We start from the raw sequence: 21,907 nt of genomic DNA, 5'->3' as shown, positions 1-21,907 counted from the left end.
TAATATTAATTAAATGGCCGTGTCTGTATTTTTCAGGAAAGCTATATTTTCACAACTGATATTTAAATACATATTCACCAGTAGCTACATATTTCTACTAGCGAAAATATAATTTAACTGATATGTTCTAATATGCTGCTCTAAAATGTCTATTAAACGCGATTGCCAGTTGTAAACGTACTTTTGCTGTTCAAACCCAAACTTAAGCAAATGCAAGTTTTAAATTTTTTATTTTTTAGAACTTATCTCTCAAGGGAAAATAAGCGAAAGAGTAAGTACATATATAGTATCTCGCGTATTGGTCTACTCGGGTATTACACTCTGTTTAAAATATACAGTAGCTATCCTTACCGATAAAACTACAGATTTCTGATATAAGAGTATTGGTTTATATATATATTGAAACCGAATTTTGGTCAATAGTATGGCGCAAAAACAATTATCACTTCTCAGAAGACAAAAATTCACGTCTAAAGCGTGTCGGCACCGTCGAACGTCGTTATAGATAACCGAGCGTTTCTACTGCGACGGTGAAGACACGATTGTATTGCTTTTGACGTGGATTTTTGACTTCTGAGATGTGATAATTGTTTTTGCGCCCTACTATTGTACAGGGTTAAATAATATGTAATAAGCTTCATTTTTGTGATTAAATGAATTGGCGCACAGTGGATTCAATAAAAAAAAACATTTGTCCGGCAAAGGTTAATTAATGCCTTTGGTTACAACTAGATGAGATTGATAAATTACAGTTTTCCATAGAGGAGCAGCAAAAAAATATTATAAAGGGGGTATTGTGGAATGAAAGTTAGGTGAACTATGTAAAATATGGCAATTTTAATATGTTGGTATTGATCTATTTCGCATTTATAGGAAAATAACATTATTTTACATATTATCGATGAAAATATTGTTTCATGTAATATCGAAGGGTTGTGTATAAGCCGACCTTAATATTGCTTAGCACGTGTCACGCATACTAACACATTGTTGACATGTTTTAATTAAGAGCTAATGTTTTTATGTGTGTTAGTGGTTTGTTTTGATTTCCGTTTCCGGTTCATCTCGTATGATTCTTCTACTAAAACAAATCTTAATATGAATTTAATCATTTATAAAAGAAATGTACATATTATATATGTATAGTTATAATTTTGTGAATAATTGATCTCATTATTGAATAATTAAAAATATTAATATAACTAACATAATCTAGCCTTACAGAATAGATAACATTAACTATATATATATATATTTAATCTGGAATACCAAACACTATCCAACTAACTTATTGAAGATAAAAACATTCCTTTAGTGTTCACACAATAAAAGTTGAATCATATATTTAGAAACAATGATGATATTTTCTAGAAAGATGTATAATTACATCTTCAAGTGTAATTAAAGAGAGATGGCATAATAAGTTTTTGAGATCTGTTCGGAAATTCACTTTAAATTGACGCAAAGTTCAATTTTTCACTAATTAAACAAGTTAAGAAGATGGTGAAAGGTTCGTAGAAAGGTTTGCAGATAACTTTTGTGTAACAATATAACTATTAAAATATTATTTATCAAGAATTTATGCACATATGTCTGGAATATTAGTATTTATCAAGACTTTATTGATATGTCTGGAGTAAAAAAGCAGTGCTTCAGATTTTATAGTTATTAATGTTTCATTTTGTTGTATTATGTAATGTGAAATTATGATCTTATAATCTAATTCATACGAAAGAAATACACATACATGTTCAACTTGCAATGTATTTTGTTCATAAAAAACAGAAGCAATCGTTTCTGGGAAGAAATCAAGTCGTAAATTTGTTCTAAATATAGAAAGGTTACAAAACAGGTATGTAATGTGCTTGGTTAAATAGCACGAATTGCGTTGTTCGACCCTCTAAATTCTAAAACTTTTCAGTTTTAATATTATAACGTTATACTTATGCATACATGTGCAGTATGTAATTATATATTTATTTATAATTTTATAGCTGCATGGTGATGGTAAAACCGAGATCGGAAATTATCCGAAATATCTAGATTTCTATGTCTGTATTATAATCCAATAAAATAGAACAATCATTTCATTATATTTCGAGTTTTATTTAGGACAAACTCGGTTTTAAACTCATATCAATTGTAATATTTTTTTTTTTTTCGATTAAATTAAGACCATCGTGGCCTAACATGTTACCCCAATGCGCCACGATGGTCGAAAGCAAATTATAAATTTATAAAACATAAAAAAACGTATATATATAAATAAATATAACAATACTTAAACATTACAAAAAAAAATATAAAATATTAAAATTAAAAGATATAAACCGGATCAGATCCTCGTAGCTAACATTAAATAAATCAATTTTCAATGCCAGCATATTAAGGAGCCGTATGGCCACAGCTATAGGCGAGTCGGCAAGTGCGGATGTCCTAGCCTTAACTGCCATCAAAAGAGGTCTCGATCGTGATTCTCGAAAATGTTCCGGAACCCAAAACTGGAATTCCTCGAGAATAGCTGGATTGTCGACAGCACCTTTTAGTAGTTTGAAAAAATGCTTAGCGACATACAGCTTTCTGCGAGAATTCAGCGAATCGTATCCCAACGCTCCTAAAAGAAAGGCGCTGGGATATAAGAACGGATAATAACCAAATGTCCTTTTGTAAAGGTATCTTAAATACCTTTTTTGAATTTTTTCTACTCAAAGGGAATATTTGGCTATTCGGGGATTCCAAATTATAGATCCCGATTCAAGAATGCTACGAACTAAGGTGTCATAGAGGATGCGAATAACTGACGGATCGTCAAAGTGAAAGGCATTCCTCATAACAAAACCGAGCATCTTGGAAGATTTATCACAGACGTCGTGTATGTGTAGAGAGAACCTCCATTTGCTCTCGAAAGTGATTCCGAGATCTTTAATGGAAGTTTCTCTAGGCAAAATGTTACCACCGAGATGGTAGAAATAAGCTGATGGCGAACGGGATCGAGAAAATGACACAGTATGGCACTTTCCGACACTAAAGGGCTGACGGTTAACGGAAGCCCATCTCCACAGAGAGTCTAAATCACTTTGTAGAGAGAAGGAGTCCGCAACAGATCGAATGCATTTATATAATTTTAAATCATCTGCGTACAGAAGAAAACTTGAATTTTTAATTGCTGTATTTATGTCATTAATAAATAACACAAAAAGCAGAGGTCCCAAATTGGATCCTTGAGGAACCCCCGAAGGGGTAAAATATTCTTTTGACAATCGGCCACCATAGGTTACAAACTGTCTACGATTGCTTAAATAACTCTAAAATAACCGAGTTAAATTATCTGAGCAACCGAGGTTCGACAATTTTTTTAATAATAACGTATGACAAACTTTGTCAAAGGCTTTCTCAAAAGCTGTATACACGACGTCTACTTGAATTCCGGCATCGAGAGAAGTTGTCACCGTTTTGGTGAACGACAGAAGATTAGTAACAGTGGAACGGGCAGGACGAAACCCGTGCTGTTGGTCTAATAAAACTTGCTGTATCGTAGCCTACGCTGGTCTAATAAAACTATGCTGTATCGATACCTAGAGAGTTGGTCTAATAAATCTGTAATATCTATGTAATATAGTGTTATATACTCTGATTTTGAATCTATGAATTCCTATAATTATATAATTCAATAAGATTGCGACGCAATTGCGATGATGCAATGTAATTAGTTCATCGACCTAAAAATCGTGTTATATGAACGTTGTTTATACTAAAGCAATTAGAGCAAACAAGGGATCGATTCAGTATCATTCGTTTGAACGAAACGATAAATCGATGGGACATTTGAAACTGGAAACAGTACTATACTTGTTCTCTTTGTCACAAAGAGATGTTGCGTCACATGTTATATCACAGGTCGATCGAAGGGACAAATCGATGGTGTACATGTTACTTTATGGAATATGTCTTAAGGAAATGCGTCACGTGTGCAATGTATATAAATATGGGAATTGAATAAACAATAGATATAGACTTAACAATAGATATAGGCTATATTATCTTAATTACTAAAGAAGAGAATTTCGTTTTCAACGAAAATGATCAATTCATCAGTAATTGTTGTTTCCATAATATTTATATGCTTTTTTTTAAATATAAGTCGTTTTTTAGTTTCAGAAGAATCCCATATTCCTACTATGTGAACTAGAGTAAAAAATTTTATCATATTTTCAGTGTGCGAGATGATATTAAAATATTATATATCCTATTTCTCAAACTTGTTCATTCATTCATGGTTAATCAAAATAACTATTTGATACTTTTTATTTCGTAAATAATTTTCTTTATGTAATATATTCACGAATAGAAGTACTATTTGTATCACTTCTATAAAAATACAATATTCATCAGCTAGTCGTATCTATATATTATATATGGGATATAATGAAGACACGACAATTAGCTGAGCAATAATCTTGACGACATTAAACTTTTTTCTATAATAGTGTTATAAAATTTGCGGGTACCCGATGAAAATCGGTATTTAGGGACATTCCCCTATTTATATAAGTATGCTAATTAGATGTAAGAAAGGGGTGTCCACGTCGTCTTAGTCTAAAAATAGACTTGCTGGATCAAAACTCGTATGAAGGGTTTTTGATCTTACGAAAACAAAAAGTTATAATATATAAAGCTTGCACTTCACTCTCCGAAAGTAGGCGACAGTTGGCCAAGGACGGGAAATATAATGTGAAAATTCGGGCTTACTTCGGTTGAGCTCGGTTGTCCCCGCGCTAAAATCTCTCGCAAGTTCTCCGAGGTCACCGCGAACGGGAGGTAAAGTGGGGGTAATTTATCAACTTCGACCGCCTCGAAAAATTTCGTCGCTTTCCGAAGTTGTACCCGAAGACGCTTCGAGCGCGAGCGGCGAGATACTTCCCCTTTCGCTCTCTCGCGTGACGAGAGAGAGAGATAGAGATGGTTTATCGCAAACTGAGATAGAACGATTCAATTTTAATATGGGCGTCTTCACGATCGCTGCACTGTGTGGTATTTTTGCCCGATCTGGACGGCCAAAATTATTTCTCCACTTCAGTTGATTCCATAAGTGCTCTTAGTCAAATATATAATATTATAAGTGCTAAAAAATACAATTATTTAAAGTATTTCTTTAATTGTAGGCCCGAGGAATAGGAATTCCGTGTTGAACGGTCGTGCGAATTTAGCCGCGTAGCGTAAAAAAAAAAAATTGTATATGTCACAAATTTGCTGTTTTTTATTAAGAAAAAGTATTTGACTAGCATTTTATCATACTCGGTATCGTTTTTTTAAATATGTATATATTTAGTCATTCCAAACAAATTTTTATTTTATTTCATTAGTACGCGATCCACAATTTGACGTTTACTGATTTTACCACGGTAACCATATTATTAAAAAATTACAATCATTACAAAACTGTATTTTAAATTTGACGTTAACATTTCTTTAATTGTAGGCCCGAGGAAGAGGAATTCCGTGTTTAACGGCCGTGCGTAGCGTAATAAAAAAATTTAGCCGCGTAGCGTAAAAAAAAAAATTGTAAATGTCGCAAATTTGCTGTTTTATATTAAGAAAAAGTATTTGACTAGCATTTTATCATACCCGGTATCGTTTTTTTTAAATATGTGTATATTTGGTGATTCTGAACAAATTTTTAGGTCGTAACTTTCGCGACTAAGCCCCGTCCCATTTTTAAGAATAATACATTTTTAAGGTATGCAATGTGTTAAAAACCGCAAAAATCCGCAGTCAATTTTGCATGTATCATAAAGAGAAAGACCTAAGCTATATATTGTATATAAAATCTCAATTCAGCAAATTGACTTTCCATACTTTTCCTTAAAAAATAATAGAAATTATTCATTAGTTGCACACTTGAACGTTTCCTGTTTATTATTTATTAGTGACAGTGAAGCCTCGATTCAACATAAAATGTCTTATTTACTAACATTGATCTATTCCGGTGCATTGCAATCATCCACCATCTCCTTTTTCTCCATTTGGCTTTAATTTTTTTTGTGTTTAAAACACGCACGTAGTTATAATACGCGAGGGCACATAGGGCGGTGACGGCACGTTCTCCATGTTGAGAAGCGCGCACGCGTATGAAATTCCCGGCTGTGCGAACGCTATTCGAAAAACTGCGACCTTGACCGACTTCGGTCGAACTTCCACTAGGACAACTTTCGGAGAGTGAAGTGCAGGTATAACAATATATAACAATAGACTTTATGTAAATCTCGGCTAAACTAACTTGTTTTAAAATTGCGGCAATCCAAAAAATAGTAACTCTGATAAAAATAATCTTAGAGAAAAAATTAAAGATGTAAAAAACATTTAATAATAATTATATTATTGGAACTACAATTAATGATAAACATTAAAAATAATATTAATTGTTAATTATGTAGAATTAAACAGTTTTTAAGGACACATAAACCGCCATAGTTAACAAGAAAATTATTATAAAAATAAAATTTAAGATTCAAAAGTAATATTTTATCAAAATGGCAACTATTTGAAAAACTAAAGAAATCGTAGTTATTTTAATCCGGCAGGAATTCGGTGAAATATTGTGTAAAGTTGTAACGTATTTTCGTTAAACTGAGATCAGTCTTCGTTACAATGAAAACATTTTGTATGAAGTTTTTGGGGGACAAATTGAAGATTCGATATACTGGGAATTTCGTTATTTCGGTATTCGTTACAAAGAAATTAAACTTGTTCTAAAAATAGATATTTACGTAGATCTAAAATTGTAAAGAAAAAAATAGGTTCCTGATTCGGTGAATGCCTTAAATGAGGTGGGGTTTTCAATGGGGACGTTCGGCTAAGGACGGAAGCATGATTTTCCGCTGCAATGCTGGCATGATTTGAGATTTGCAATAGCGGCCCGACAAGTGCCAAGCAAAATATAAGTGCGCTATCTATCTGCTCTGATTGACGACCTCAGAACAACTATCTAAAAATGGTGATGGATATTGGAAATGGTTTACATTCTAGATTAACTGCAATTAAAAATGGTGATCATTTTGTGAAACAAGTTTTTAAAATGGAATGAAATTTACTCTACCAGACTATCACTGCAGCACTGTCGCTGCCACAAGTACAAGACCTCTGAGGATCTTCCACTGACATCATCCTTCCGTCAGCTTCTTCACCACCGCTCGGAGAATAACCATACTCGCCCACCATAGTTTGTAATACATTATTACCAGTTTCCAACGGCGTCATTTTGGCTGTGAAGTCGCACCCTTAGAGCTAGTAAATCCTAAAAAACAAAACATTTTTAAGAAAGTTTTTCGTCGTGAAGATCAAATTATGTTTAACCTTGCCGCAGCTTTATGCATCGAAGTTATTCATATCTTAGCACAAAATACACGATTTTAAAATAAGCTTACTATAGACAAATTAGTGTTTTTTTCTGCTAAATATGTCCCCTCCCCCTGCGTCCGCGACCGTAGTTTCAGAAGTAATGCTCTAAAGGTATATCAGGTGTTATTATTTATTTTGTATTTGATATATAACATAGTAATTTAAATTTTTTCCAGAGCTTAAGAATTACGATCGAATAACAGTCGTAGTTAAGCATCGTGGCATCGTTTGTTAGCTTTGCGTAGCAACCGCGTTGTTTACTACGACATTTCGTAGCAACGCCTCGTTTTGACATTGTTAGCTTGTTTTGTGGAGTTTAGTTACAGTTTTGAGATTACAATCTGTCACCGCAAAGCCTAGTACGAAATGGACAAACTGCGCATTTCTGAGTCGCCCTTCGACAAAAGCGCGAATGCTCAGGAGAGCGCGCGCACTGATGACAGTCAAGGCAACAATCATAGCAAAAAAACCAACGTGCTAAGCGAAATTTCGAGAAAGGACTTCTTCGACTTCATGAGGACTGCCTATTTGGTCTATGAATGCGTCGAAGGGAACGTGGAGATTCCGAACAATCCGAAGATCGACTGGGACGAGTTGGAGAAAAATCCGGTGATAAAGCTACTCATGGACAATCTGCCTGCCAGCAATGAAGATCTGATGGGAAGAAGGGGCTCGCTGGGTGGTGTGGCTATGGAGTGTATGGAAGGAGCTTCAACGTCGTATCATGACGGAAAGGATCCATCGCAGTTGGGAAAATTTAGAAAAGGTAAAAAAAAACATTATATTTATTTTAATACATCTGCTACTTACAATAAAATGCATAATTATGAATATTAATATAAGTTACAATTATTGTAATATAAGTTATGAAAATCAATAATTGCATTAAACATTGCGATTATTTTGTATACATCCACCTAAAACGACAGTTCACAAGTAACGAGATGTCATCATGAATAATTGAGTTAGCTTCCGATGATATTTGATTGTAATATTTTTGTACTATTTCAAATGTATCTTGCTGCCTTTAATGGAATTATACCCCACCATTTTTATTTTATTATTAGTTGTATTATTAGGTTTTATGAAAATGTTTTTGTCAGCTTTTGTTGTTTCTGATATATTTTTTTGAAAGCTGTCAGTCAACTGACTATACTATATTTGCGTTAACACAGTCAGTTCAAGAGCTATCCATTTCATCATTATCCATAATTGAAAAATATGTCAAGTTTTACCATTAGCTCTAAAGCACACGATATAAAAATACGTTCGATCTACTTATCATTACTCCTGTATATTATATTTTAAACAAATTTATAGAAATTAAAATAATTACTACATTTTTTTATATTTATCGATCAATGATTAGTATATCGAACGCATATCCGTATCGTGTACTTTAAACTCAAACTTGCCATATCTTTCTCAATTATGAATAATGATGAAATGGATAGCTTTCGAACTGACCGTGTTAACGTAAATAGAGTATAGGTAATTACTAGAGAACAATTCAGACTTACACCTGAATGAACACAAATAAATCTGAGAATTCCAGCAAGCGATAACAGATATATCTTAATTTTTTACGATTTTGAGAAGTGATGCGGTTTTTTTGCACGCGACTATATTTCTACTAGCGAAAATATAATTTAACTAAGATGACGTAATGAAAGTTTTAAAACTAATTATAGTTTTATAGCTTTCATTAGGTCAAGTCCAAAATACAAACTTTAGCCAACTCATCTTTCATGGGTAAATAGTGTAAGCGAAAGAAGTACAGATAAACGTCGCATATTGCTCCATAGTTTCTCTGAACTTGGATATTACACTATATTTAAAAAATATTATATGAATGACTTCTGATATGAAAGTATTAGTTAAAGTATATTCAAACCAAATTTGGTCAATAGGAGGGCGCAAAAACAATTATCATTACTCAGAAGTCAAAAATTCACGTCAAAAGCAATAAAATCGTGTCAGCGCCGTCACAGTGAGAACGCTCGGCAACGAGCATGCCCACTCCGTTCACGATCGCGTCCTCCTTTGATGTACGTTAGGGCTAGGACGTCCGCACTAACCGACTCGCCTATGGCTGTCGCCATCCGGCTCCTTAATATGCTGCCATTGCACACTGATCTGTTCAATGTCAGCTACGAGGAGCTGGTCCGGTTCGTATCATTGAATTTTAATATTTTATGATTTATTTTTATTGTTTCTTTTTACGTATTATTTTTTTGTTTCTTTATTATATTTTTTCTGTGTATTGAAATAATACTATGTATTGTTTTTTGACCATTGTGACACATTGGGGTAACCTGTTAGGTCACGTTAATTAATTTAAATAAATAAATAAATTATGAAGTTTGATTTCGAATACTTTGGCTTGTGCTGATTAAATCGACACCGGTTTATAATTCTATATCATAGATTCGTATCCCTGTGAAAGTTATTTTTGTAATTTTTCATATATCGAGAAATTATATTTATATTAAATAAAAACCATTTATAATTTTTTTAGGGACATTTATGCAAAAAGTCACCGTTGATAAAATAATTTGATTAGTATTATATTTATTATTATTATCAAGCATATATAATATTGTATATGAAGTAACTAATTATTAGAGAATTTTTAATACCGACATGTACGACTTAGCTTAGCTCGGTTTAATTAATTATTACGAGATCAGGAAAATCTAGGAAAACCTAATCTAATCACTAATTCCGATTTCATAGACAGTTGGTATTCGAATCTAGGTCTTTCAGGTAATAGTAACCGACTTGTTGTTTGCATTTAACATGTCACTTCGGTTGTTAAAATGTTTACTTCACACATCTCATTATACATAAACAACGTTTTATTATCAAAGTCAAGCTGAACGATAGAAATATTGCACATACATATATGTATGTATGTTTGTTATTATTGAAACTTGTTTGACTTTCTATATTTAGCACAAATTTACGACTTGAATTCTTCCCTGAAACGATTGTCTCTGTTATGAACAAAGCATTTCACCTCTGTATATAATCCTTAATAAAATTATTTCTTTAATTCATACATACATATGTACATACATAAGTATGTATGTAGTATGTACATATGTATGAATTAAAGAAATAATTGGTTATTGTATTGTCGATTTGATCATATATATTAATTATAATATTGACTAAGTTTTAAGAATTTGTTGTAAGGATAATTAAATTAATTGACAAAATCAATTCGATATATAAATGTCCAATACGTAGTTTATTTAGGGGCAGGAACATATGTGTTAAAACCATTATTAAGGATCTTAAAGTGATATAAAACTATTTTTATTATGTGTGGATAATCGCTTATATGAATCTATCAAAAATGCTTTTCATTTTTAATAATTGAAAGTGGAAAGTTAGTTACTGAAGGTTGATTTATAAGAACCTTGAATTGATCTATTAAAATTATTTAACTCAATCAAAGCTTTATTTTTTTAATTCCAAAATACGACACAATTTGTGAGATTCAATCTGTACATACATTACATACTTGTAAGCGTGGTCAAAAATGAAGCGAAAATATGAAATTGTAGCAAAACCTATAAAACTATGCGACACATTTTTAGTTCAAGGGGTTGCGTTTCGTTTGTGCTATATTTTAGGTTGAACCAAAAACCATGAGGCATGACGAGACGCAATTTATTGCGGTTTGTTCCAGTGGAGCAGAAAGCACATAACGAACAATATGCCGATTCTCGGAATTCGTCTTACCTCAAAGTTTACTAATGTCTTTCGGATGTTTTGCCACCTTTCGTTTTCATTTAAGCAGAAAGTTCGCTTTTTAGTCTTATTATGTCGAAGCGTGCGTTCGCAAAATCGAGTTCAATGTCAAGAATGCAGTATGCATAGTATTAGATCGATATTCAATTTATGTTTATAATTTTTTCTGTATTTGCTAGGTGACTTTAGAAGAAATTCCGTCAGCGTGTTCAGCAGAAAGGCCCTATCTAACAAAAGGGATCCAAATGTCGACCCAGAAGAGAGTTTTATTGAGTCGGCCCTGAAATCCAAGCTGTCCGATGTGAGCATTTATGATTTATGACGCATAATTTATTTTTTATTAATTGTGTTTATATTTTTTTAGATTCTAAACGAAGGTATACTGGATTCAGTTCTGCCGTACATGGTCGGCCACTCTAAATCTTCGAAGTCAGTCACGTGTCATCAACCGATTATCAAAAAGGGGGCAGCTTCAGCATCTGGAAACGATACGAAAAAGTCCACGACTTTCAGCGGTAAGTTACAAACAACTCTTGTTAGATGACGTGCTGCGCGTGGGAGTTTCAAAGCATGGGTAGTTTTTATAGGGATAGAAAATATTACAGAATTTTATTGAGGTAATTTACAAAATTAACATACGATTTCACAGGCATGAACTAATAAAATATTTTATTTACTGCTGTTCAAAACCCTTTATGTGCTAGGTGCGGCTTGTAAGTGCGAAATTCAGATTTATCCCACGCTCAAGTGCCGAATTAATTTTCATAAAAGTCACGTAATTAATAAAAAAGTAAAAAAATAAAGATTTAATTTTGAAGGTGAATATAGATTCAGCTTAGAATAAATATAAGCTTATAAATAATTAAATCATTAAATTTATTTTTCACTGTATAATTGATTAATTAGATGACTTTTTATGAAAATTAATTCAGCACTTAAAGGGTTAAGGCGCGTGCAGATTAATCATTTTTGTTATCTTATTATTTGTATATTTTAGTGCCCCGTTGATGTTAGATGCAGTATAATGTCAAATATGTTTATATGTTTTGTTGTTTTATATGTTTATCGGCTAAAAGCGGGAGACTGGGACGAATAATTTTTGTATTGGGATGTTTGGATTTCGTTTATTTACGTCCAACTTATGTCGTAAATATTTATTATTTAAAGAAAGAATTGACATTAATATTTATTAATTTTCGCTAATAGCGCGTGCAGATCGACTATTTTTGTTATAATTCTAATTAAATTTTTTAGTGATTTCAAACCCGTTGACGTAAGATGTAATGTAAACCTAAAATTAATTGTGAAATGTGTATTATATGCAAGAGACGCGAATCTTCGTTTTGCGATAATCAGTTAAAAGCGGGAGGCGAGGACGAAACTATTTTATACTGCGATGTTAGGTTTTTGTTTATCTTTTTTTTGTAAATATTCACTATTTATTGTGGAAATCTACTTTACACAGTCGACCGTTTTTTAAACTAAAATAAACACACAAAACATTTTTATTATAAGAATGGTTTTAAAATCACAGTATTCACGTGTACACGTGTGCACTCCAAAAAGCAACTCAAGACACACTGCATGGGCAGTGGAAGAGGTTCCAAATGTAAGTCAAGGGCAAGAAGTGGAAATAAACTTTGCTTTTATACAACTTTGCGCTTCACGTGTGGAACCAAATATGTTTGATTTAGAGAATTTAAAAAAAAAATCTTTACTACGTGTTGAGTGAAACAGCGGAAAACGAGTACCGCGTAAATTGAGGGATAAGTGTATATATTTTAATTATATTTTTTTGTTTTTTTACATTTAATTTATTATACAAAACAATGTGTTTTTTGCCACAAAGATTTATTTATTTATTTATTTCATTAGAGTTTATAAAAAAAAAACTAAAATTAATCGTTCTTCAACGCTTTTACTTTGACAATATATAAAAAATATTTGTTATTATATATTTTTTAAGACTGTTTATGATAGACAATGATAAATACAGGCAGTTCTCGAGTTACGACCATTCGGAGTTACGATGAAAAAAAAGTTGTAAAAATTTTTTTTTTTATGTCATATACATAATTTCAAGACTGGTTTGATAACTGTTCTATTCCAGAAGTAAAGAAGAACTGTGATGAAAACGACATAGCCTTTAAAATTTTATTGATTCTTGACAATGCTCCAGGCCATCCTCCACACTTAGGGGAATCACATCCAAATATAAAAGTGGTTTATTTACTTCCAAACACCACCAGCATTCTACAGCCGATGGATCAAGGGGGTATTGCTAATTTCAAAGCCCATTATTTAAGAATCACTTTTGCCCAAGCAATTGCAGGAACAGAAAAACATCAGACATTGAGAGAATTTTGGAAAAATTACATCTTTCATGCAATAAACAATATCTCAAAAGGATGGTCCAAAGTAACGACGAATTGTATGAACGGCATATGGAACAAACTCTTTAAAAGATATAATGACAATATGTATTTTAATAAAGAAGGGGAAATAGATGAGATAGCAAATATTATTTAAAAATGTGCTCAACAACTTAATCTGGAAGTTGATAATGAAGATGTAATTCATCTTTTGGAAAATGATGTTGAGGAACTCACAAACCAAGATTTGATTGAGATTGAGGAACAACGAGTTGCAGAAAAAATGTGATGGATCTAAAAGAATTAGATGAACTCGAAGAACCACCAAAAAAATTTGTGTTAAAAGACATGGCTGCAGCTTTGAGCCAAATCAATGATGCTATTAAAAAATTTGAAAATATGGACCAAGACATCGATAGATCTTCGAGGGTACACGGCCTTATTCAGCAAGCACTTGCGTGTTATTATGAAATTTATAGAGAAAAGAAACAACAAACTGTACAAACAAACCTGGACGTTTTTTTAAGAAAAACAAGCACTATCACTGCACTCGCTGAAAAATCTCAAGAATTAACAATGGATATCAGTAGCACAGATGATAAAAATACTCTAGATCAATTCTTATAAATAAATTATTTATGTAGATATTTGCTAAAAAGTATTTAGTTAACAACTTGAAGTCAGCAATAAAAGTGGTTTTTGTATTTCGCATGTATGCATTGTTTTTAATTATTTTTTGTATGATTTTCGATTTACGACCTTTTCGAGTTACGACCAAGGTGGTGGAACGGAACCCCGTCGTAACTCGAGAACTGACTGTAGTACATTTTTAATTTATTTAAAGCTAAGTTTTAGGCTTCAGAATCTGGAATAGATTATGTAGAAAAGGAAGTAGAAAAAGTTTCCTCTACGAATAATGCTGCAATATTTTTTACAAAATCAATTTAAATTGTCATTTTGTGAAAAGTGCTTCGGTTGAGTTAATTTCTTATATTAATATTTATTTATTATTATAATTTAGTTTTATGGAACATTGTATTTATTTAAATGCTAAATCGCTTAAAATAGTTCCGTCAAATAGCACCCTTGCAAACCTATCTTAATAATGTATCGATAGCTTATGATTTTTTGCCACAAAGATTAAATTATCTGATTTATATATCGTTTTTTTTAAATCGGTTAATGAACGATACAGTTTATTTTGACTTATAAATGATGGTTTGAAAGCAGCGCATTATTTTACTTATGAATTATTTAAATTTGTTGTAGCAAAACATTGTAAGCAAAATAATGTTTTAAGACAGCTACACGTCACACTTAGCCGTAAAATGGTAAAAGCGTCAATAACGAAATACTTTATTATTGACAAGACCCAAATTTTACTTGGAAAAATTATAAGTATATTGTAGAACTCAAAACTCAATCGAGTTTATAATGTACAATTCCTCATATTTTTTTTTATTATTTATTTAAAACAAATAGTTTTGCCTATTTTGTCAAATAAAAATGATTAACTTTGTGGGAGAAATCTTGCAATACAGTGCAATTATTTATATATTTGTATTATACATTTGCTATAAAATGTTTGGAGCCGCTGAATCACTTAATAGCCTCAAGCGTTAACGATTACAGAATGTGTTGACACACGTGGTCAGACTCGAATGAGCAGCAACCCTCGACATTTTTTTTAATACCCATATTAGCCGACACCTTTGTGCTATGTTAATATTTCAACCGAACTATAAAAAGCAAATTAGTTTATGAGGGTAGAAGTTAAAATAAACAATAAAACCGCCGACAAGGAGAATCTTGGAAAATATGATTTTATAAGCTCTTCATATTTATTATTCAAGGATTACTGAACGATCAGAAAGCCAAAGACAAATCAAGCGTAGTACCGCGCATAGGTCGCAGAAAATCTTCGACTAGCGGCGATAAATATTTTTCTAAATCTGAGTAAGTCTTATTACATCCATAAGTGCAATTGATATTGGTTGTATTTACAATGCTAATAGTTGTTATATTGTAAAACAGAGGCGAAGTAGAAATTCATGTGTGCGACGAAGTGAAAGGTCTGAAGAAGGACTTCAAATGTCCTCAGAAACTCCTGGTATCCAAGATGGGTTATTTCGCTGACGTCACTTCGGGTCAAAAATTGGAAGATATGGACATATCAGTGCACTGCGATATACAGATCTTCGACTGGTTGATGAGATGGGTGAAGAAAGATTCGATTCTGGTATCCGATTGGCCTCAATTGAACCCGACGAACGTCGTTCCTATATTGGTTTCAGCATCGTTTCTACAGGTATAATTAATATAATGACTATATAGTACATAGAACATAATCTTAAGTTACTACTAATCAAAATTGTTTTACAGATGGATCCTCTGCTTCACGACTGTTTGATGTTTTGTCACGCAAACATGAGTGATATAGTAAAGACTAACACAAACCTGGCGTGCCTCAACGATTCTATATTGACTAGGTTGAGAATATTTTTTTAACATCTTCGTAAGATTCGCACACTTTGTTTAACTTTATTATGGATTATCAAAACATTTATATTGAAAGTTACTCAAGTATGTATATCAACTTTTAATTAGGAATATTCAACACTAAAACCGCTAAGTTAGATTTCTGGCTTAACTGTTTTATTGTTAAATAATTAATTCGTCAATATTTTGATAGTTGATGGAAAAAAAATATCCATTGATATGATCTAACTCGTATTTATTTAATCATTATGATATTCATCCGGTAGAAATCGAAAAAAACTGAGAACATATGGGATTCGAACCCAGGTCTTTCTGATTAGCGACTCATTAGTAAACCAGCAATATGCGCTCATTCTGCAGTACCACAAGGATCCAATCTGGGTCCTCTGCTCTATCTTCTCTTCATTAACGACATACATGCATGTTTCAGAGTATTCGCACAAATGCCTACTATTAATTTTCGACATTTTAAAAAAAATAACTTGAGAATAATATTGGAGTATAATATATTTTTTGCAACCAGTTTTGGTATGTATGTGTGTAGTAATTATTACATATCTGTTTTACTGTAGATGTTTATTGAAGTTGGTTATCATTTATATAAAATAAAACTAGAATTTATCAAAGATTCCAAAATTTTAAGTTCTGCTACTGGATTAGACAGTTAAAATATTCTAATGAAAAATACCGTTTCAGACTCGGCGCCATGTACACCAATACGGAAATGGAAGCGATCAAGGACAGAAAGGACAAAATTCAATCTAGGCTGTTCTGCAAGATGATATTGTCATTGGGTGAACCAGTACCCGAAACGCTGAGGGGACACTATGCAACTTTGGCGACTTTGTACAAGTGTAGCAAGTACTTATTTTTTAATTTATTTTATTATTTAATGATTTAATAAATATATGGCTTGATATGAGAAGCAGCAATGTTGAAAGATTTGCATGCTGCAGGACTTCATACTCGATTTGTGAGATGATATCCAGTCGACCAATCTTTCGTAGTATACCCTAACAATACGGGAGATAAAGCGTTACCTTGACGTATCTCGATTGCACTCTGATGTTGAAAGTTCTTATAGAATCAGCACACGACTTTCTATGGTGTTCCTCTTTTGTATTAGTTTAGTGTGCGTGTTTTTTGGATAAAAAGTGGAAGCTGTGGCGTACGCTGCTTTATACGATTAATGATTCTTCATTTTATTACAGATGCAATAAACACTTACAAAAGCACTTAGCCAATCATATTCCATGCGTACCTTCGAGTATGACCATAGACCGGTGGGGTAATATCATCAGCTCACATTCCAGGTAATCCACTGTGATTCATAAAACTCAATCATTTTACTCTAATAATTAAATTATATTTAACAGAGAACTGAGTTGGAATCCGAGTGAGTACATTTCATCGTTACACAGCGAATTGAAATCGTGGCGCAAGGTTTACTGGAGACTCTGGGGAGAATCTCATTTCTTAAAATGCTCTGTTTGTGAAAATTGGTTTCCGGTGTATCAAGTAATTTGTTGTTCATCTGCTACATTTAAATGACAATTTAATTATTAATGTTATTTCTTGAATGAAGATGGAGTGGTGTTGCTATCACGCTGATATGCCACAGTATTTCTCGCTGGAGCCGACTAGATCCACCTGCTTACCGATAGGTCGCTATTCATGCTGTGGAGAACGAGCGTTTAGGTTTCAAGTTTTAGGCAATAGCACGGTGAGTCGTAATTATTATTATTTAAGTGACGTTGAATTTTGTGTAAATGTATATATATAAATATTTTCAATAATTATGCAAGAGTGGCATAAAACCACTCTTGTTTTGATTAATTTGCGACATGACCGATACAAATGCTATTATGGCCAAGAAATGTTTGGCCCAAACCGAACGGGAAATTACCACTCTGTCGTTCTTGTACTACTATTTTACGTACTGTGCTGAATTTTAACCAATAGGAGAGCGAAAAAAAACAATTGTCCTTTCTCGGAAGTCAAAAATCCACGTCAAAAGCATAGACATTTTAGAGCAGCATATAATTTCACTAGTGCCTATAAGTTAAATTATATTTTCGCTAGTAAAAATATATGTATATCTACTAGAGAAAATGTACTAGGGAAAATATAACTTGACTGAAAAATACTCATTCACTGAAATATTTATACACCGTACGTAAATAAATAATGATAAGTATGTGTATAAATGTATATATTACTAGGTATGAAAACGTTGAAATTATATAATTTTACTTGCACTTGTCAGATAAATTATATTTTCACCGGTAAAAATATATATCTACCGGTGAAAATGTATTCCGAATTGATTTCACTAAAATTATATTTAAAAAAATATTTTCTGGATAGATTCGAGACTGTTTTTTCTAGATTTTCTTTGCGGGATAATTGGAGCTTCTTCAGCTTTTTCAGCTTTTTCCAGGGGGGGGGGGCAACAGTTGGCCAGTTAGTAGTTGTCTTTTAATATTTCAATTTCATTAAGATTCATAGAATTTTATTAAATGACATGCATTTTTCTGGCCAAATTCAAAGGGGGGGGGGGGCAAACTTGACCCCCTTAAATGCCATGTCTGTCAAATTAATAAAAAAATCGCACGTTCCTTAGATATTCCAAACAGTCTGTCGCTGTAGATTCGTCCAAGCCCTTATATACCATTTTCTGAAAAGGAGGGCGTGCTTGCTGTATAGTTACCCTACTAACTCCAGGACTATACCACTTAGGATTTCTATTTGTATCGCCCTTATAAAATTATTTATTATTTTTCAGCAAGGGTGTCAATTTAGAGAGCATTGCCCAGAGCAAAAGACTGATCACGACGTAGCTATTCTGACTGTGTATGGTGAATTCAGAGATATTATTTTTGTGGATCCTTCCAGGCACGTCGTTCAGGATAGATCGACAAGATTAGTTATGAAAGGTTTGGTGTATTACTAAGCAATAATTCTCGGGAAGATATTAATTTATATATTTTTAGATGGAAACAACGATGATGGTGGTAAAAATAGCAATAAAGAAGTGTTTTGGTGGGACGGTTTGAAGCTAGCACCGCCTCGTCAGCCCCTAGGTCTTTTGGGTAAACTCTATTCCGGTTCCATAATAGGAAAAGCTCAATGTAAGTTATTATTTTTTTAATATGTCTAATAATTGTGTAATTATCATGATTATTTTTTTGTAGCGAATAATAAAATGCAACAAAACGAACCATCTCCTACTGAAAGTATTACTAAAAGCATATCTATGCTACAATTTTCATCTTCTAATACAGCTGTTAATTTATCAGTGAGCAGTAGTTCAAATTTTATTAATACAGAGGCAGATTCAAAGCCAGAGTTATCTAAAACAGTCGTGGTATTAATTAGTGTTATTTAATAATATTTATAGTTTGAGGATAGATACATAACCACTTTAAAATTTTACAGCCAATTGTTTCGCCTAACACTACCAACAAAGAACAGAAGAGTAACGTCGAACCCAAGGAAGTGTCTTCGTCTGATAGTGGAGAAGCGGAAGAATCAGACACTTCAAGTGTAGAATCTTCTCATAGTGAAGAAAGTAGTCCTCCTCGTTCTCCTGTTCATCGAAGAGGTTTAATGCGAAGGCGTCCCCGATTTCTTACTAGAAGGTATAGAAGAAGAATTGTATATGTTATATTAGAAAGATTTTTAATAATTGAAGCAATTTATTATAGACGTTTAGGAATGGGTGGAAGACAATGGGCGGCAGCTCTGTCTGCTAGAAGTAACCAAGATCAGCAGAGACAGTATGAAGAACGTGCTGCTAGACAAATGAGAATTCTTTTAGCTCGAAAAGCTGCAGTGCCTCAGTCGAGATTGATGCAGCCGTTAGGTATGTAATTATGCTATTTGTAAAAAATTACTCTTATTTTGTAAAATTGTTAATGTATATAATTTTAGGTGGAGTTTATGTCCGTTTGGAAGCAGAGTGGAGGGAATCGAATTTGCCTCCGACAGTTAATGCTCAAAGACCAACTCGTCATCTATACTCTGCAAAAGGAATAAGAGCTAAAACTACGAAATAGTTCAATTTTACAGTATTAAATTGACATATATCAACGTCTTTTCTATCACAACTTAGCGAAAAATCTAATTTAAAAATTTACGGACATATACCATAATAAATAATAATTAAAATATCTTTAAATTCTGTTTTGTTCAATGTTTTGTGTTTTGTTGATCATATCTAATGAGAGTAGAATGAAAAATGCCATTTTACTGTATTGCCATCTATCGACAGATTAATGTAACTAAGAAATCGCTGATATTTTTTTCTGAAAAGATAAAGACTGAATGACTTATTTATCTTTCTATATATTTAATGTGATTTTAGTAGTTTTATTTTATATCTATGAGTAGACTATGAAATTACTTATTTTATATTATTAAATTACTTAATATTAATGCCATCTAGCGGCAAATTTACTCAGCTAAGAACCTGTTCAGATTTTAAATATCAGTTGGTTATACTAAAATTTGATTTAAACGACAATTTTTTTAATACCAAAGTCAGGCCATTTTTATATAATAGTCCACGATGTAAAAGTTATCTTGAATATAAATAGTTATTTATATAGTTTTTCAGGTGATAATCACTGGAAAAACCATGAAAAATATCGATTACATACAGTTTATTCACAAACCATACTTCTAATTGTGACATTTTGTAAAATGAAAAGTTGCTATGTACAATACATACATATTTATGGCATATTAAATAATTATTTTAGGTGTGTTAACTGTTTTAGGTGTGTGAGAGTACAAATCAGAATCTAAAGCATTAAATAATTATTTTAGGTGTGTTAACTATTTTAGTGTGTGAGAGTACAAATCAGAATCTAAAGCATTTTTTCTCAAACCAGTTAAAACTAGCATAATTACAGCAATAAAATTAGTGAAAAACCTGTTAACTAGTCTGTTGGCGCCTGTCTGTTTTCCCATCCTCCACACATTTCCGCTTCTATCTCAGTGTCTGTCCGGTCTCTTCGTCCCCCTACAGAGTGTATCTAGACTTTGTGCAGTACACGTATCATAGTGCTCTGAGCTTTAATTAAAATACTTTTTAGTTACCCAGTGTTTGTGATTGTTTTTTTTAACAACTATGGCTTCTTAAGGATGTGGCAACTCACCAGATTGTTTTTGCTTTATTTGTGGCAATTATATTGTAAAAAAACAACAAAGAAACATTTCAGATTTGGTGGAAAAAGTGTACTTTGCTTATTTTGGCATGAAGTTGGAGGATCAGGACAAGCCTTGGGCTAAATTTTGTACGATTTGCGTGAAAGAACTGAGGCAGTGGTTTCATGGTGAAAAGAAATATTTCCGATCTGATATACCAATGGTTTGGAAGGAGCCAAAAAATCATAGTGATGACTGCTACTTTTGTTCTAGTAATGTGCAAGGTTTTAATCTGAAGAACAAAAATGTGATTTATTATCCTAACATTCCGTCAGCAATATGACCTATCCCACATTAATCTAGAATATCTGTTCCCACTAGAAAATATTTTAGACGATATTGAAACACTGCCCCAGACATGACAGTGATGACAGTCCTAGCAGCAATGATCCAAAACTTTTCACCCAGTTCAAGTTAAATGATTTAGTCAGAGACTTAGATCTTCCTAAGGAATCTGCAGAACTTATCGGTTCCAGATTGAATGAAAAAATCTTGGCCAATTACAGCCTGGAATAAAAAAGCACTGAAAGAGAGTGCCTTATTGATCCGAAAAAGTTCTACGTCCACCACTTTACAAAACAAAGCTTTGCCAAAAGAAAGATAATGTTTTAAGTATCTCGGTGACCGATTTTCTAGTTTGTCAGAGGCAACGTTGAAGAAAGGTATTT

The 21,907-nt window shown here is 32.6% G+C and overlaps 1 protein-coding gene across 1 annotated transcript; it reads left to right on the top strand.

Moving 5' to 3' along the window:
- The first annotated feature begins 11,549 nt into the window (after positions 1-11,549).
- Positions 11,550-20,203, top strand: LOC148238509 (SANT and BTB domain regulator of class switch recombination). The gene is made up of 14 exons (XM_088187425.1): positions 11,550-11,672; positions 15,383-15,485; positions 15,564-15,837; positions 15,912-16,018; positions 16,725-16,889; positions 17,240-17,341; positions 17,405-17,546; positions 17,614-17,751; positions 18,814-18,964; positions 19,022-19,159; positions 19,223-19,395; positions 19,467-19,669; positions 19,736-19,893; positions 19,962-20,203. Exons 1-14 carry the CDS (start codon positions 11,561-11,563, stop codon positions 20,084-20,086), a joined length of 2,091 nt encoding a protein of 696 aa, XP_088043551.1. The 5' UTR covers positions 11,550-11,560; the 3' UTR covers positions 20,087-20,203.
- Positions 20,204-21,907: the final 1,704 nt, after the last annotated feature.

The sequence above is a fragment of the Plectrocnemia conspersa genome, unplaced genomic scaffold, assembly GCF_051122295.1.
Source record: "Plectrocnemia conspersa isolate PC_06_02 unplaced genomic scaffold, ASM5112229v1 ptg000001l, whole genome shotgun sequence".
NCBI classification, from domain to species: domain Eukaryota; kingdom Metazoa; phylum Arthropoda; class Insecta; order Trichoptera; family Polycentropodidae; genus Plectrocnemia; species Plectrocnemia conspersa.
Note: the sequence above shows the minus strand (reverse complement) of the source record. Positions and strands in the feature narration are given on the sequence as shown.

Excerpts from the sequence above, each read along its gene's own strand:
- LOC148238509 (XM_088187425.1), top strand. The coding sequence starts at position 11,561 with ATGGTCGGCCACTCTAAATCTTCGAAGTCAGTCACGTGTCATCAACCG. Across the intron at positions 15,838-15,911 it reads TTTCAGCATCGTTTCTACAG|ATGGATCCTCTGCTTCACGA; the intron begins GTATAATTAATA and ends ATTGTTTTACAG. Across the intron at positions 18,965-19,021 it reads GACAAGATTAGTTATGAAAG|ATGGAAACAACGATGATGGT; the intron begins GTTTGGTGTATT and ends ATATATTTTTAG.